A 19,570-nucleotide genomic window follows, 5' to 3' on the forward strand; every position below is an offset into this window, starting at 1 on the left:
TTTTAGAATAAGTTGCTGAAAGAACCACAGGTTGCTAAACCTCTCCATTTCCCACTGAGAAACATAGGAGTAGGTTACAATGTACATCTGCACCAAAGAAAGCCTCTTACCAACTTCAATGCTGGATCACTGCAAAGCATTGCCAGTACTACACGGAACCCAGTATTTGCAGTAAATGGCAAAAATCCTACTAATTTTCACAGGAATGGGGATGAGACCAGAATTACACACCAATAGTAATTACAATTCAAACACTCCGAGAAGTTTCAAATAGCAACTTTCCCACAGAGGCTGAATGGAAAAACCAACTCTATGATTAGTAAGAAGCTTTTAGCGTTTCATTATATTAATAACAGATTTCATTCCACTCCTATTAAATTTGCCTGGGATTAAACATCCACGTTTACCTCCTTTGCGCACACCATTGCGGCAGTTTCTAACATCAAAATGAACTTGCAAAAATAAACACTACATACAATACTGTTGTTGTTTCCTACAACATAGTTACAGCAGCACATACATGCTTCTATAATTAAAATTACTCAAAAACATTTCCCTTACAGCCTATGATTTCCAAGGGGATACGAACTGCACTGCAGAAAAAAATAAATCCCCCAAACCAACAAATAGTATCATAAAGCTTACACTGAAAAGCTACTTCATTGGTAATTAGTGTTCTCATAATCACAGCCTAACCAGCATAGCACAACACAAACATTACATTTAATGCTTTTATTTATGTATGGAAAAACTTGAAATCAGCATTATATAAGTGTGAAGATAAGGCTTATAAGCTATTGTACTTAGTATAAACATCATACAAACTGCTGTAGCTCTAAGGCTAGGCTGTCAGGTACTATCCTTAATGTTTGGTGCTAGCTATTTAGAATTACAGATTGGTTTGGGTTGGAAGGGACCTTTAAATATCATCTAGTTCCAACTCCCCTGCCATAAGCAGGGACACCTTTCACTAAGTCAGGTTGCTCCAGGTCCCATTCACAGAATCATTTAAGTTGGGAAATGATCCTTAATTTAAATGGAAGCTGTTTCAAAAGATTAGGAAAGTGATGACGTAACACCAGAAAATGTTCAGTCCAGAAACTAACCTTCTCTCCTGAGAAATGATCAGAAAATATATCAGCAAATTAACTTCCTTGCTCCAGTTGCAACTACCACACAATACACAGAAGCTCTCTCTTTTTATCCAAATCCTCAGGCTAGCTTAATTTTAATGATTTTGCAAGTTAAAGCATTAAAATACTTGACAACATTGACCGTCTTACCACCAGGTCTTTCATGCTCTCCATCAGTATGTAAAAGCATTGAAATTGGCATTCCAACATTCTTAGATCTTCCAGCTACAACAACATTTTTTCCAAATGTTTGGATTCCTTCAAAGAAAACACAGAACAAAACAGAGCACAAGATTTTATTTTGCTATTTTGAGATAAACCCCTTCTCAATGCCCAATATATAATTATTTGCTGTTGCAGAATGCTGATACCAATACAACTTGGAAACCCACAATGTTGAAGCCACAAAACAAGTTTTGACTTTCAGAGTTGAAACAGAACTGGCAACTAATTCAGGTCACCTAAACCTCCCTTCAGAGGGACGTAATTTCTGTTCTCTGACCACAAAGTGAAGCAGAAGCTCGTACATCAGTCAATAGGAGCATCTATAGTTACACATTAAAATGATGTCATATTATAACTATCCTTTCCCCTTCTAGTGACCAATTACATGTTCTCATTTCTGTTGTTCTCCCCCCCCACCTTGCCCCACAAGAAATTACAAATGGATATCTTGTATTTTATAATTAATCACAAAGTTAAGTAATATTCTTTAAGTTCCTTGCAACACTAGCAAGCAGAAAGGAAGTAAAAAAGATGCTTTGAGTATTTCACATGAACCACCACCTACACTTAATTAATAATTACAATACTGGTAAAAAATAAAAATAAAGATCTCATTATCTTTGGCACCTCCTTATTTTTTAGATTAATCCCCTAAACACTGTTCTTCAATGAGTGCAAAACATTAGGATAGCCCACACCTTCTCATTTACACCTGACTTCATTCATTTTCTGCTTCTTATATAAAAGTTTCAATATTGTTCAGTTTCTTACCTGTCCGCTTTATTATTTCCCACACGGCAGCAGCAGTTGCAGGTATTATCGAAGGCTGATCAAGACACAGACGTCCAATATTAATAATATGAAATCCATCCACATCCTTTTCGGGTGCGATAGCATTACAAACTGTTCGCTCATCTATATGGTCTGGGAAACATTGCTTTCAAATTACATTTCTTTCACTTGTCAGGGGTCATCAGTCCTACCTGAATCATTACACTGAGAAACAAAGTTCCATCTAGCTAAAATAATTATCTCCCCCTCAATGACGAAAGTTAGAACCTCAACCCTCCTTGTCATCTACTGGAAATTCAATGATCAATGAGTCAGTGAACAACACAGCTAACACAAAAGATTTGGTCAAACTTTAAGACTGATACTCAGCTACCAATGATGGCTTTATTGAAGAGTTTAGGCACAACGCTTGAGCCTCTTCTACAATCTAGAAGCATTAATCATAATTTGGCTCAAAAAATCATAGGAGGAAAATCATTTTGTGCATATTCTCATCACTCTCTAACAGACCACAAGATATATTAACTAAGTTTTAATCAAATGTAAGTAAATGGTAATCTCAAACGATTTTTACAGGTCTTATCTTCAGTTTCAATTTTATAACATTACAATTGCTTTAAAGAATTTGCCAATTTGGGGGTGAAGATAGGCCTTTTCTCTGGAAAACTAAGAATGAAAAAAAATGTTTGATAGCACGGAGCTCCAAACATTAAATACAGTTGAAATGAAGATACCTGCACATAACTTATTATCTATAACTATTCATTATAAGCATTTTTCATACATGCTAGCAACACAGGATAAGTCTGCAGCTGCTTAAAGCTTACAATACATAAACATTGATAGTAATAATTATAAAGATATGTGTTAGCCAGTTCCAACTCTGAGAAGTTACAAAACCAAATGTAAAAGTTACATACATTAGGACACTAGAGGAACAGCTCTATAAAGCATGTCTCCAATCTGACCCAGAAAGGACATTTAAAAAATATATTTAACATTTTCCAGAACTACGCTCAAGCTTTAGTACCATCTCAGAACTATTTTTTGCATCTCTTCTGTAAGGATGGAATGCCCATTCTAGGCTAGATCCCTAACTGAACTCTGCTGTTAGGAGGTGACACATCCCAAAGGCCAATTCGGGGTACATAACAGGATGTTTAAAAAAGCCCAATAAAGGGAAAATGAGCGTTGATCATGAAATTGAGATGTTTCCAATAACAGTGTTTTATAGACATCTTTATGGTATTCAGTGGTCACCCTGCTCTATTCATGTGTTGTCTTATTTTGCATGAAAAGAAACAAGCTAATTAAAATATATCATGCATACTAAGGAACTTAAAATGTGTTAAGCTCATGTTAAAAGCTTTCCAATTAAAACAAACAAAAGACACCTTAGAGTTAAATCAGACCACGCTTAACAGGTTTTACTATTATGATTTGAGATTGGAAATTTATCCCTTGGGAAAATGGAGAATTCCTTCTGTATCCTACTGATACGGGCCTGTGGAAATTAAGGTGTTAAGTACATAGAGCAATGTCTTTCCTGTCTGTCTTTAGATTCCCTGAAACAGACAGGCAAAAAGTCAATTTCATGTAAGAGGCAGAGAAGTCTGTTTCATGTGCATTTTTTCCACTAAGAATTGATTTATGGAATTTCAGAAAAAGGGCACAATGTACTGGAAAGAAGTACAACTGTATAGCTAGAAACAAATCAGCTGGCATGGGCCTGAGAAACAAAGATGCGGACACCTTCCTGGCCTCATCAGAGATGCTTATAGAATGCCAGCTTGATCATCATCATCATCCCCTATGTTCCTCCAACAAGAAACAACAGCTGCAATTGTATATGTAGTAACTACCTAGTGTGTAGCTTTTACTTGCCACAAGATATTCTTCCTGGTTTATTTCCACAGGGCTACAGTATTTCCCCCCCCCCCCCCTTCTTGCTCCAGAGGAGCAAAGTCATTTCTTCAGTGTGTTAGTGCCAGTCTCACAGAACACGCTTAGCCTTCTTTCAGCTGAGGTTCACCCAAACCTCCTTGCTGTCATTCCAAGCTCTTATTTACACAACAAATAACGCGTGCCTCCAATGCAGACATACTAAAAATTAAGACTGGTTTTCAAAAGAGAGGACTGATGGAAGTGATAACAATGGAACAAAAGAGATTCTAAAATATGCCACGTGGATCAAGAAACACGGACTGGAAGCAAAGAAGAAGCAGTTCAGTGGCAGCGACGAGCTCCTTGGCAATCTTCTTGAGAAGCTGTATGGGGCCCTTGCTATGATTTTAGTGCTTGGCTCCATGGAAGCAGGTTGCTCTTTGGCTGGCACTGTCCTTCACAACAGAAGGATGTGATGTTTATCCCAATTTGTCCCACACCTCGTTGCTGCTTAGAATGCAAAAAAATTGACGTTTTCTTAGTTTTATCTCAGACAAGCATCTAACATGTCACAGCCATCTTCCAGGCAAGGGAAGAGATAAGGAAACTCTCCACGAAACCATTACCATATCAGAAGCAATGCACTCAAAAGGTGCACAGAAAGGAAGTTTTCCTCAGGCAAAGATGATAATCCTCAAAGTTAAGTTGCTCCATCTCACAAAAGTCAAAGAGAACAAAGCTATTCTCTGCTTCTATTTTTATCCCAATGTTGATCAAAAGCCACACCTGTGTGCGGTTTATTGAAAAAATAAATAAGTACCCAAAACCACACAGCCATCCCAACTGTGGGGTAAGCAGCCACTACTGATCAAGTTTTCACAACTTCTGGGCTTTGTATCCTTCCATTACAGTACAAGTTGAAAGGACTTTGGAAAATTGGAGGTAAATAACTTTTCTGCCCTTCTCTCTAATGTTCCCTTGCCAGAGCGTGATATTTAGCAGTTAATAAATAATATCAAGTAATAATTCAGCACTCCAAGCTACATCCATTATAAAAAGAATTCCCTGAACGTTTTCAGTTCATGATGGATTAGATATGTACCTTTACTGTATATCTACATGGACAAAGTGGTTTTGGAAAGGTTCTGCTGTTAATTAAATTACTCCAAGGTTTTTACTACGGTAGGCAACAGCCAGGCTTCAAATTAGCAAGTTCTAGAGGTTAAATGAAAACTATTTAGTCTTAACATAGTTACTGTGACAGACATACTGTAGTTCTTGAAGGGGATGTTAACCCAGTTATTTGTGACCTTAAAACATTTAAAGGTACTAGCAATAGACACATGAATTGACACAACTAGAGTCATGTTCAGATTGTTTCTTTTAAACCTGTTGAATATTTGAAAAATCACTAAGGCTTCAGTCCCTTGTTGAATTATGTATCACTCTGTACAACGAAGGCAGACTGCTTAAAAGCCTATTGCATGTCCTGATCCATCTGATAGCAAGTGTTTCTGCCAGCAGTACCCAACTATTTTATGTAGGATCAGCACAAAAAAGATGTGACACACAACACCTCCCTCTTCTGGGGAATGCCGCCACAGATCGGGAGTCTGGAGGGTGACTCTCTCCTACGTTACACACATTGCAGAAGTTTTCCATCCCTCAGCTGTCAGTGCTGAATCTCTTGTATAAGTTCTTGTTAAATAACCTGTCTGCCCTGATCTCTTTTTACAGACAGAGATCTTTGTTCTAAGCAAACCCACCACTTTCAGCCAGCTCCCATAGTTCTTTATATCCAAGACCTCCTTCTCCTTACTGGTGTTATACTTCCACCTCGTGGCCAACTTATTCCAGCAGGTGGCAAATTTGGGCACAACCATTAGGTAGTTTTCATATAATATGAAGTGCAAGAATAAGTACATAAATCAGTGTTCATTCTAATTAGTCTATTATCAACGTGAACAAAGCACATCTTTCTCCTCCTCCATAAATATACCACCTGTCCTGTTGATGTTTTGGGGATACACAATTAAGACTGTAAGAACTGCCTGAAAGCAAAAACCAAGACTACAAAAGGGGAAACAAAGAGCTTACCTAAAAACTGATCTTCCACTTCATGATCACCAGTTTTGTTTACAAACACTAACACACATCAGGTCCCACCTTGTGCTAGGAACTTGCATCTATAAATCCCCCAAAAAGACCACTTCTACACTTCATAGCCTACATTCTAAATATGTGATAAAAGACAACAACTGGAAATACCGATGTGGGGCAAACTCAACATGCCAGTTTATTACAGTAACTCTAGTAATTCAGGCACATCTCCACAAGAATGTTTACACTAGTTTAAATACGTTGATTTAGGTAGGTTTGTGAGAAAATCTGCAAAGTTTACCTCTGTCTAAGGACCATCTTGCCAGCTACTGACAACTCATTTGTATGGATCAGCCAGGTGAGTTTTTAGTATAGACTGCAAAGGGGTAAGTAAATCAGCTAGAATATTATAGAGGCTTTTAGGTCCTTAACACAGAGCTCACCTGGAACACTGGGGAAAGCACAGAACAGGCAAAAATTGCAACTACTGTGAAAAAGGCTGTAGCATTGTCTGCTAAGTATCATAACTTGGCAGAAGGTAGGGAATGAAGAGCAAAGGTCTGTGGCAAAAGTCTTGGAGTTCAAGGAAAAGCAGTGCAACATGTTAAGAAGAAAATAAAACCAGAGAAGTCAAATAGATAAAATGGGCAGGGTTGTTCTGTGTACAACAAACATATTTCTATAATCTCTTCATTTAGTCCTTCATTATATGTGTCCTGTTTTGAGGAGTTTCTTATATCACTGAGACAGACTTGCCACAGCAAAAGGTGTTAAACATTTTTCTCTCATGCTGACTGTATTAGAGGGATGGGATAAGAGATCACTTACCCGGGAGAGGTAGCTGAACTAATACACCACTAACCGATGGATCCTTGTTGAGTTTCAAAGTCATATCTAACAGTTCTTCCTGAGAAACATCTTCAGGCCTTAGTACGATCTCACTAGAAATGCCTGATAAAAAACAGAAACATATTTGTAATCAGTAAATTTATGTACACAGAGCTTACTCATTTTGTCTATCAACCTGCCTGATACTTGACAAACATCTTCAATAATCATGCAGTACTTCCAAAAAAAATCCCACTTGAATTCTATGGGCTTTAATGCTGTATTTCTAGGTGTCAAGTGCAATCTCATGATGAACCATGCAAAAAAAAAATAAAATAAATCAGTAGCTTGACGAAGTAGCTTCAGAAGTTAAAAAAATAAAAATAAGTAAGTTTTAATACCGGTAACATGACCGTTCTGCTACTATGAGACAAAATTCAGATTTTTCAAGTTACTTCACAAGATTGCAGCTCCATGGTGAGCAATAAAGTTGAAGTTTTCTGTTTAAGCTACTTCCACTTGGAAGTGAGATGCTGTACTGACTGGTCCTTATTCCAGGACCAGGGATTTACTTGAGTAAAATCAAGTAAAGATACAGAGGAGATCACTCTGCTACTTCTAGATATATATGTTTATATATATATTTAAAGCACTGTATCTTGCCCTTGCTACAATAACATTTATATTATATTGTACATACCTACAGCTGTAGCTGCTTTTACCTTGTTTCTGACATATATATGGCTAGCTGGATTGTCTCCTACTAATACAACAGTGAGATGAGGCCTCTTGTTTCCAGAGGATATCCACGATTCCACATCCCTTTGAACTTCCTTCAAGACTTCTTTAGCAAGCTTTGTCCCTGAGATAACGGTTGCTTCATCGCTATAAAGACAAAAAGGCACACAACATTTACATCTAAAAAATTGCATGAACAAGACACTTAAGTGTGTAATCTACTGTGTTAAACACTTGCAAGTCCTTGGACTAGCCAATTCAGTAACATTCCAAATATTATTTGAAAAAATACTAATGCAGTACAAATCCACCTGTGAAAAAAAAACAGTTATTTAAAGGGATTTTTTATTTCTTCATATGATCTTATTTGAAAAGCATTTAAGTGCCACCAGTACATACAAAAGAGAAGCTTCACCTGCCTTCTGCCTCACACCCCACCGTCCCAGCACACATAGCCAATCTGGTTTAGTAGCTATCGATTCCTGTGCTTGGGAACAGGACACAAGAACAGCCTTACACCACAAAGTTGTTTCTGTCTTAAGGAATTTTTGTACTCACTCTCCAAACTTACTTCAAACAATATATGTGACGTGGGATTCTGTCCAAAGCTTGATTATAACGTATCTAAGCTAATTTTAAGAAAGCTGAGAAACAACTACACTGATTAAGTCAAGAGCTGCTCTTACACCCTCTGTTTTCGTGTTCCCGTCCTTCCCAAAATCTTGCTCTTAACCTCAACCAGCACTACAACAGACAAGCATCCTCCTCCTGGGAAGCGCCCACCACCATTGCCCTGCCTTCGTAGCAAAGGCAGAGGAAAACTCAAGTGTCTTGTGCTTCCAACTGACTCCAGCCCCCCTCAGCATCATTCCCTGCATCACTGCAGTGATCATGACCCCAACCAAGGATGTGGAACCCTCCAAATGCACCCCTCCAACCTGCAAGAAATAAGCCTTCAGTATGCATCACTTTCAGGTACTATGATATTAACTTTTTAATGAAATAAGCCAACCTTTATAAATCAACTTTACTGCTTGGCAGGGGAAGGAAAGAAGAAGCAGGAACAGAGGGAAAGCCAGAGGGCAAGAAATTGTGGTATTGCTGACTCAGAAACAGGGTATGCTATACAATTTGATATCATACTTTTAAGCAGCCAAGAAGATGAAGCTCCATTTCACTTCTTCCAGAGATTTGTGCGCCTTCTGCCATTCTTGGTAAACCTTAATAACCCAAGAAGCTAAAAGCAGAAGGGTGTGAAGTTAAATAAACTGGGCAGGAAGAAATTCCCCAAAACACCAAAATACCAGGCTAAGGCTTTATATAAAAGAAGTCACCTAAACTTCACTTCTCTATCTGACTGACAGCTGAGGAAATCCTGTCTACATTTCAGACCACTGAACAACAGTGCTATGAGGACTCAGCTACAAAGAAGAACAGAATATCTGAACACACATTTTTCTGGGCCAGAAATAATAGTAGCCAACTCTATTTTCTCCTACAACTCATTCCCTTCAAACAATATGACAATTTTTGAGCAATAAGATGACAATTGTTGAAACGTATTTTAAAATAACATTTATTTCAAGTGGAACACAAGGTAGATCGTGGGTAGCAGAGGGTGACATTAAGTAAGAAATTTGACTGACAAGTCCAACCCTCGCCCTCGAGTGATACTGGTGACAACAAAATTCAAACTTAGCCTTTAAAAGCTTTACCAATTTCTTTCATCAACTTCCTGTGCTCTCCTCAGTGGCTGGCTGCTCAAAGATCAAGTGCATTTCTACCAAAACTGCTCTTCTTTAAGGCCTGCTTTATTGGGATCCCCCAAATGCCAGCTTGATCCTACCTTGCTTATTCTCCTGCTCTCTCGAGTCTTCTCCACGTTCACACCTGTGTGCTTACTGTCAGCAGAGGTGCTGCTCACCTTGCATACTGTGCGTGACATTTCCACACTGCTGAAGCTTTTATCTACACTGTTTGAGCCTCTTGCTTCCTCACAGAAACTCAACAACTCCTAACACAATATAGACCTACAGTTAAGCTTCCTTGGCACAACTATCCGATATTATGACAGCAACAGCTTTTCTGACTGTGAAAATGCAGCGAGGTAACACCTAGTTCCTGGAAACAGAACTACAGATGCGGAGTTACCAGTGAGAAGACAGACTTGATCTTACCGAGCTGAAAATAAGCTCGAGCTTGTTCCTTGGAAATGAAAGGCTTTACAGGTACACACACACAGACCATAAACCCTGCTTGGAAATGAACGCATAAATTCAACATGATTACATTTGACATATTATAAATGTCCCCAATAGAATTATGGCACCAACATGGAAGAGAATTAAAAATAATAACAAATAAATAAATCACAGTGCCTAGTAATTAAGGAAAAAAACAAAAAGCAAAAAACAAAATCACCCTGCTGAAACCAAACTATCCAACCATTCAGCCCATTAAGCAAACCAACTTAGGGCACAATACATGAACATCTTGTTTCCTTCAATTTCACTCCAGCTTTAACTACTTCCCAATATAACCTTCAGCACTGTTTAACTTGGATTAATTTTTAAATTAAAAAAAAAATCAACATGTGGTTTTATTTTTTTTTCCCCCTGTACGGCCTCCTCTTTATGTTCTCATTTCCATACTTCTCTCACCTGCATGATTTATGCTTTGGCTATACACGCCTTTGGCACAAGACACTTGATTCCATGTACTCGTTATGCCAAATAAATAATTAATGCTCAACTACGTAGCAATGGCACATATATTTAATTATACAAAAATTTAACAAAATACATATTTAATGATACAAATGTATATTTAATGACACAATTTTTTAATGCCAGCAGATAGAAAAGCCACATCATATTTCATTTGTACTCTAAATGCATTGCCAAAATATTAGTTCTCCTAATCCTTAAGCAGCCAATTTTAAGTGCATGCCTCTTCCCCAAAAGACTAACCACATACTCATTAAGTTTTGAGGATCTCATGTAAATCTGACCATACTCACCCCACTGCATTCAAGCTTCTCAGTCATCCAAGGACCAAAAAATCAAAAGCAAATGAACAGAACCACAGTGCTAAAAAAAAGAAAACAAAATACCACAATACACACACACAAGAAAACAATCATCCCCTCCCCATACACACACTATAAGCTAGGACAAAACGTACACAACATGTCATAGACAGGAGGTGCACTGATTACACTCCATGATACTTGCATCTTTCTCAATACAGCATAAAGCCAATTTTACAAGCCTAAGTGAAAGCCAATTATAAAAGATAAAAACTTGACTGAACAAATAGCTTCAGGCTAAAACTACTCTAAAAAAAAATGGATACTCTGGGGCACCCCAGATGATAGGAAATCAAAATGATCCCGTGTTAATTGACAAACACAGAATTAAAAAACAAAACCAGAACATGGCATGAAGGTGTGGGATGGCCCTACTTCCAATGAGCTATCCTCTTTTGACATTCCCATAGCCACGTGGATACTTCCAAGATGTAAAAGAAAACTTATCACTTGACAGTGTAGCTCTGTTTGCCATACCCATAACTTAAAGGTGCTGGGGAGTGAGATGCTAATAAGTACGTACGCATTTATGCTCTTATGGAAGTGACTCCAGGTCTCAAGGATAATCTCACTAAAAATGATGTATAGGAAAATACTCAGCTAAAACTGTGAGCCTTTGCTTTGGAGGCTGACTGTGAACCACACAGCAACTGAAATCACTAAATAATTTGTGAAAGGTCAGTATCTTACAGAATTATAGATAAATAGCCTGTGAAGTTTCAGATGCATTGTTCTCTCCCCCAAAAAAAAAAAAAAAAAGGGAAGAGAAGAAGAACAAAAGCTTTTTTTTTTTGTGCGGATCTCTCTAAATCTTATTATTATTTGTAGCAAGCTGGAAAGCTTCCCCCCACCACCATTCACTCATGGCTGGTGATCACAAGCCTGGCTCTAACCACACAGGCTCAACCATGCACGATTTACTAATCTCAGTACAATCCTTTTTTTCAACAGATCAAAGCACAGTAGCTTGATAATGGTTCCAAAACTCAGCATCCCTGTTGCCACAAGGCCCAGGCTATTGAAAGCTTTCCACATGCCCACCAGATTCCACCAAAAACAGAGTCTCTGGAACCAACCTGTAAATATTGCTACTGCAACAACCATCACTTGGGTTGAAATGTTCAATATTTCTTAGAAAAGTTCCCTTGCAAAGGTTGTGTAGTAGATTTGAAAGCTTATGTCACCATCACATACAGCAAACATAACCCCTTTTCTAATCTTCCTTCAGGACCATCTTGCAAGAAGCAGAAGCTTTGCCCTATCTCAGCCAGCACCTAAATTGTAGGTTTTACAAATCTAAATACAAATGAAACAAGTGTAAAATAACCATTACATTACTTAGAATATAAAGATTGTATTTTTCCTTCCCAAAGTTAAGTATGGCACAATCAGCAGGTATTGAGTTGTGTTACTGTTCTGCAAGTCTACTTGATTAAATGCAATTAAGAAATCCCAGTACTTGGTGTTCACACTTAACCATGCATACATGTATTTCAGTTATACAAGCTGAAATCTCGGTACTTTAATAGTTAGTTCAAATGAAGGTCATCTAGAGAGGTCCTAAAATGAATTACTTCAGTACTTATAATATATTATCTTAACTGATCATCTTGTAGAAAGCCAATATATTGCTCTTCTTATCAAATATTTTAATGATTTAAACTCCTGGAATGAATTACTTATTTTTACACCTTGTGCTCAGTTAAACTTCAGCTTCTGTTACTTGAACTAAGCTTGACACATCAGATAAGAAAAGTACCCATTTTACTTTTACTTTCTACAGGGACAGCAGTATTTACTACTTTCCTTCATTATTATTTTCTGTTGGGTCCAGAATTTCATTTAGAATTCCGAACAAATTCAGGATGCTGTGGAAGTACAAGTTACCTGTTGTCTAACAGAAGTGTGGTTTAAATTAAATAAAAACCTTTCTGGAAAAAAAAAAAAAAAAAAAAAAAAGTAAAGAGACCTGGTATAAAAAAAAAAAAAGAAATTGATTAGCTATTAAAAGAATAAAAGGTTGACATCTCCAGCAGTAATCACTTCCTCAGCCTGAGAACTGACCATCCAAAACAAAGACATTTGAACCTTCTCTGCAAATACGCATGCTTGATGCTTTAACATGCATTTGTACACACAGGCAGTTAGCACTGGTGGTGTTTAACATATGCTGAGTTAGTTTGCCAAGATTAATGCATTTCATGCTAACTTGCAAAAGCAAATAAAGCCTTCTGTTTTAGATAAAAGTCAGAATGACTTTCAACCACTACAGATCCGATCAGGTTTTCGCATTACTCCTTTCTGTACTATATCCTGGGGGGAAAACAAGGCTGCACCTAGAATAACATTCAGTGGGGAAAAAAAAGAGACACAAAGAAATGATCTAAAAAACAATTTTGCATTGTCTCAACTATAAGAAGCCACACAAAAATAACTTGCAATTAATACTAATGAGATGCATATTTGTCTATTAGCATAGCCAAACAAGGAAAATATTTGGTGACAATTCAACATATGGGCCAAATAAAGCCAACAAACACCAGATTTATTGAGGGACTTGTGTCTAAACCTTGTGAACGCATGGGTGTTAGAACATTAAGGATTTTTAAGTATTACCCTAACAACATATGGAAAAAATGCAGTGGCGAGTTCTGAAAAAAAAATTATTTCCTCTGCTAGTCTTAAAAATAGGGAGAAAAAGAGATTAAAACAAAAACACCACACCTATTTCCACATTAATAAGACAGTATATACATCTGCTCAAGGAAAAATGCTCACGGCTGTCAAATTGAGAAATAGCAAACATTGTACCATGTTGATGCTTAAGCAGATTGAGAATCTAGGTTAACTCCTTCGATGGAAATATTACTTAAGAATCACACCAAGAAAGGCATCAGGTATACAGAAAGGTTATACACTACAACAAATTAACCAAAGCACTCAAAACAACTGAATTATTGTTTTAAATATATCCACACAGAAAACTTGACAGAGTGGGAAGTCAGTGAGTAAGCATGTTTGTGCTCCCTGCTCCACTATCATCACGCCTGCTCGTGGATGCTCTTACTCTGAAGCTTGCATGAAGTTAAAACAATTCACATAATGAGTCTTTCTTGTGACTTGCAAAACATTACACCAAGATACCAGCTACTCTTTTAGATCCACATACACACCGCAAATCCAAAATCATATGAGACTTCACAACGGGATCTTCTCAACTCTATATACACCATAATTCCCAATGAAAACCTCAGTAAAAGCACTATCATAGGAGCATCTACTTTTTCCTGAAATGGAAAAAACAGTTACTGCCAACAAAGAACACAAGTAGGTATGTGTTATTCCAGAAACACAGACATTTGTGCAGAAAAACAGCAGAATCACATGCACCAACAAGACATACACAATGCCTAGAAGGTGAAGACACTTAATGCGGTTGTCACGGTATTGCTTACCAAGCTTTTCATGTTTGAAAACAAAGGCTACAAAGCTTTCAACAAACACTGCAGTGCTATGTGGGATACACAGACACCGCTTTTTGTTTCTTTCCCCCATTTTTTTCTTCATACTCATCCAGAAGAGAGCAGCTGCCTGCCCTTCTGAGGGCAGAGATGCAAAAACATGGACCCCCACCACCGCATTTTCTCTCTTCAGAGAGAAATTCTCCAGCATCCATTAATATCGCTATACAACCTGACAGACGCCAAAAAATCAGTACAAGCTAATTCTGCGTAAAACAATCGAGACACAACTGCAGGTCCCGGGAGCAGAATAATCCTGAAAAGGCCGATTTCTGCCAGCAGGGGGAAGGAAGGCCAAGCCGCCAGGGCTCTCCCGCCCAGATCACCGCCCGGACCCCCGGGGAGCAGCCGGGGGGGGGGGCCATTTTGTGTCGCCGCCCCACACCTGAGGGGGGGCCATTTTGTGGAGCCCCCACCCCGCGGCGGGGGCGTGGAAGGCGAAGCCGCCCCGTACCTGGCGGCGCTGCGGGGGGAGCCGCTGGCGCTGCGGGGCGCCGGGCAGGACAGGGCTCGCCATCTCCTCAGGGGAGCCAAGCAGGGGCGCAGCGAGACGGTGAAGGAGGAGGAGAAGGCGGCGGCCGCCATTTGCCTCCCACCGCCCACGAAGCGCAGCCGCAGCCCGGCGGCGGAGGGAGGAGCACGGGGCAAGTAGCGGGGCCGGGGGCGGGCTCGGAGGAGGAGCCGATGGCTCGGACTGGGGCAGCGAGGCTGAGGGGCGAGGCGAGGCGGCAGCCCGGGAAAATTAAAAAAAGGAGGGGTTTGAGGTGGAAAATTCCTCAGGAGAAGGAGCGAAGGGCGGGCGGCGCCTTTGGGTTTTGCCCTGCCTGGATCCTGTGAGCTGCTGTTCCCGCCGAAAGGCGGCGTGGCGAGCCCGGCGGGCTCAGGCAAGCACGGGATCCCAGAAATGTTTAGTGTGGAAAAAAACCTTAAGGTCATCGATTCCACCCATCCAGCTAACACTGCCAAGGCCACCACTAAGCCATAGAATCATAAAACCATGTCCCTAAGCACCACATCCACACGTTTCTTTAGTATCTCTGGGGATGGCGATGCCACCGCTTCCCTCGGCTGCCACTTCCAAGGCCCAGTCAGCCTGTCTGTGAAGAAATTCTTCTTAATATCCGATCTAAACCTCCCCTGGCACAATTTGAGGCTTTCTTGCATGCTATCACCTGTCACCTGCGAAAAATGGCTGACACTAACCTCATTATAGTCTCTTCAGGCAGTTGCAGTATGATGCCCCACATAATTCTCAGGTACGTCCTCTTGTTTTCCCAGTGGAAGTCTCATGGACTTCCTTGCGATTCATATACTAGTGCCTTCTGTCATATTTTATTGCAGATTTTTCTCTACATCCAGAAGAGAAGAAGAAAACTAAACAAGATCTGAAATACAAAGCATGCCAAAATAGTAACAGCAATCTTACCTGCAATACTGAGCCTACCTGAGAGCTGGCAAATTCCTTTATGAAACTGGGGAACGCTGTGTAAATGATACAACAGATTACTATGGCAGTTTCTGCTATAGCACTGGCAAATTTTTTGATCAGTTAAGTGTTCACATAAGGGCCATGGCTTAGGTGCTTACACAGAAGATGTACGTACTGTTTTTTAATGAGGTATCATCCTAGATATCTCTCATATCTCTTCCAGTCTTGTGTATATTATTTAAATCTTCCCCTTTAGCTTACCATCTCTTATTTTATATACAGTAGCAACACCCTCTAGCATGTATGTACTACATTAATTGTAAAGCTTTCTTGAAAAGCACACTTACTTGAGATTCATTGACACAGTTATAAACACTGTCCCTTATTTCCATTATTATTTTTTTGTCACTACCCTGTTTGGAGAGAACTTAGCATGTGAGGATATAGGAATTCTCATGAAAGTTTATGGTCCTAAACAGATACCAAATCTTTAAGACATAATTAGATTAGATTCTAAAGCAAAATACTGACACTTATATGCTGCTGGGAAAGGAAAAAATGTATTTCTTTTTACTTCCTTTCAGGTAATCCTGAAAATGATGAAGTAGGTTACTTGAAAGATAGATAGATAGATAGATAGATACATATATATATATATATACATAAAGAGGAGGTAATATATTAAAAGAAAGAAAAGTTAAAGAGGATAACAGAGAACATGACAGAGAACTGAAGAAAAAAAGTCACATTAGTACTAAAAATTGGTATTACAGAGACAAGAATTCTGTCAAAAGTTTCCTTTTGTCAAGGAAGAAGAAGGTTGTCTACTCATTGTTTTTTATTATTATTTGTGTGTGTGTGTGTAAAGTGTATACTTGATTATAAAATTTGGAATTGTTGCTGTTAAAGTTTTCCACAGACAAAATATCCAACAAATATTTCTCTCACTCGTTAGTACACTAGAAAAGTAGTTTTATGATAAGTATTTTTGGTAAAATTTGCTATTCCAGTTGTGACTGAAAAACTGTCTTAGATCAAAAGTACATGAGTTACAGAATGTTTGCGAATACAGGCGAGTATATTCTTATATTCAATGATGATAAACCCAACAACAACAGGAAAACAAAGTTATCTACTACCTTTGCAAACTCATCTTTTATATCAGTTGGACTCCTGCAATTCATATCAACCCCTAAAGACATACGAAACCAGGTATTCGATACCCAGTAATAAGAGGATGAAGCCTTTTTTCTTGTCCATAGTTGCCTAGTTAGGCCTTAGATCCTATTTAAGTTTAAAACTAAAATATCACAACTTTCTTTCTTTCTTTCTTTCTTTCTTTCTTTCTTTCTTTCTTTCTTTCTTTCTTTCTTTCTTTCTTTCTTTCTTTCTTTCTTTCTTTCTTTCTTTCTTTCTTTCTTTCTTTCTTTCTTTCTTTCTTTCTTTCTTTCTCTTTTTTTTTTTTTTTTTTAATTAAATTAACTTTTGCATCATATTGGCCATCTCAGCTTTGATCTTGAGGCTACATCTATTAATAATTACCAAAAAAAAAAAAAAAAAAAAAAAAAAGCTATTTTTATCAGTGGTTCACACTACTGCCTTTTCCTATCATTCCTGGAAAAGGATAATCTGAAAATCCATGTCTGCTATAACAACACTTCAATCTAACAGCTCCCAGAGCAAAGCCTACAAAAAGGGACCACATTGCTATTGCTAAAGGTGCACTGAATACATTACATAGAAAACCTTATATAAATACTACTATAATAAAAGATAGTAGCATATTATCCACACCGAGCTGATGAAATTGGTACAAAAGACAAAGCTGAAAATATGCCATTTTGTTTGCCTAACAGTTAAAGCAAAGTTAGGCATCAGCAGCTGTGAAAAGGTAGGTACTCTTAACAGGTTGTTTCAGAGTATGTTATACTTTGTGTGTTTTTATGTGCAAATGATAACAGGCTATAATCTTAAAATACTGCTTTGGGTATTAACAATCCCATCAACCTAAAAATATCTCTTAATAGTTATTTGTGTCTAAATGGGAAGTTGATTATTTTTCTTTTGGTATGAAGCCATATCACCATTCTCTCATCTTGTAAAAACCCTTATCAGGAAACGTAGCTTAAAAAAAAAAAAAAAGTGAATAATTTCTTTTTATATAATTTCTTTTTATATCCTGGGGGAATATTATATCTTTGTTCGCTGCTCTGCTTTTTCTTCTCTTTTTTTGTCTTCCCAGCTACTGGAAGCTGTATATTTGTATAAGATAAAGAGGCTGAGAAGAAAAACATTCTTAGTTTAAGAAAAAAAATGAGTCTTACTTTTGGAAAAACATAAGTCAAAAACATTTTTCATCTTAGGTAGCTTTGTATTTAAATTTATTTATTTATTCATTTATTTATTTAAATTTCCAGCCATTCTTTACTATCTCTACACCCCTCTCCTCTGTTTTTAAAGAACACCGATATCCTGGATGAACTTATTTCTGTACTTGCACAAAGGGATGTGCTTTTCTTCCCTGGTTTTCGAGGTTATGCTGGAAAGTAGCCACCAGGAGGCGGCATTTCCACGCGTTAGACTCGCTTTACGTTGTTGCCTCGTACTGGTGTCTGCTGTTTTTTAGGATCTGGAAGAGAAAAATGAACCTTGAAGCATAGGCAATCGTTCAACCCCCCTTTTCCTTATGCTTGTCCTGCAACTATTAAGAGCCTTCAGGCTGCCAGTGCACACAGCATGTTTAGAAAAATCTTGGCCCAAATACACAGTTTTAAGGCATGAACTGAAGGAACAAATACCTTGCCAAGTCTATTTTAATGAGAATTTTTTATCCTAGTTACTTTGGCATACCTTAGACGTCAAAGCAGTAAGTCAGTGCTCTCAGAGCACTCAAGAAGGCTCGAGCCCTCCCAGAGCGCTCCAGTTTATGGATAGATTGGGATCAAATTTTGAGCAAAGATTCTGGTGTTACTTTTTAAAACTAAATAAAATAGGAATAATTAACCAGTATATGTTAACCAGTAAATGTATAACAGTATACATTTATAATGCTTTTCACAAACTTTATTGGATCCTTTAAAAGCATGTTCGGATGGAGAAGCAAGGAAATTGTTTTGATGTGATTTTAAATCACACAACAGTCTGTCCTAGTACAAAACCATTAATACCTAGTAATAACTACTATTATTATTACTAATATCTATTGCTAAGTAGCAGCAACACCCAGATTCTGTAGTCTATTTGCAAAAATACATAATAGTTTGACTATTTCATCATTTGTTATTCTTAGCCAAAGAAACCAAGTAGGATGTTTGAATCGCAAGGAATGTAAAATGTGCTATAAATACACACAGGTTCTACTCAAACGGTGTGATTTTCCAGTTGAGTTTAGATTCGATAAAGTTGCAGTAGTCTGCATACTTGTTCTGCCACAACACTTTTTGAATATTTTGCCTCTATACTTATAACTCAGCTCAAGTGAAACCAAGGTATCTAGTCAGTGCTGTCGCTCCTTGCTATGAGCACAACAGCAGGAAGCATGAATTTTCAGCCTTGGAAAGCTTCTCTTAAGCTTCGTTGACGTGTTAATTGTATTTGTATTTTGTTTATGTTATTTCCAAATAATCATTAACAACGATAAACATTGCCGAGACTTAGCATGTGGTTTAACGACACAGCATAAATTATTTCTGATAAAGGGATCTTCTCATGGGTCTTACATTACAGGTTGTTCTCAGAAAAAAATGCCCATGAAAATTGTTTTTCTGATGACATAAATCAACAGAACATAAAACCAGCATTAAAGGTGGATTTTTACTTAAGTATACTCATA

The 19,570-nt window shown here is 38.1% G+C and overlaps 1 protein-coding gene across 1 annotated transcript in view; it reads right to left on the reverse strand.

Annotated features, from left to right (window-relative positions):
- The window catches only part of MTHFD2L (methylenetetrahydrofolate dehydrogenase (NADP+ dependent) 2 like), a gene marked incomplete at its 5' end in the record, with an annotated part of 35,591 nt that extends 20,697 nt beyond the window's left edge, over positions 1-14,894 (reverse strand). Inside the window, 5 exons of the mRNA XM_084285717.1 lie at positions 1,284-1,391; positions 2,130-2,282; positions 6,963-7,085; positions 7,663-7,847; positions 14,764-14,894. Coding sequence (XP_084141843.1) covers positions 1,284-1,391; positions 2,130-2,282; positions 6,963-7,085; positions 7,663-7,847; positions 14,764-14,894 — 700 coding nt within the window. The remainder of the gene's footprint in view (positions 1-1,283; positions 1,392-2,129; positions 2,283-6,962; positions 7,086-7,662; positions 7,848-14,763) is intronic.
- Positions 14,895-19,570: the final 4,676 nt, after the last annotated feature.

This window comes from Netta rufina, assembly GCF_964035555.1.
Source record: "Netta rufina genome assembly, chromosome: 4".
NCBI classification, from domain to species: domain Eukaryota; kingdom Metazoa; phylum Chordata; class Aves; order Anseriformes; family Anatidae; genus Netta; species Netta rufina.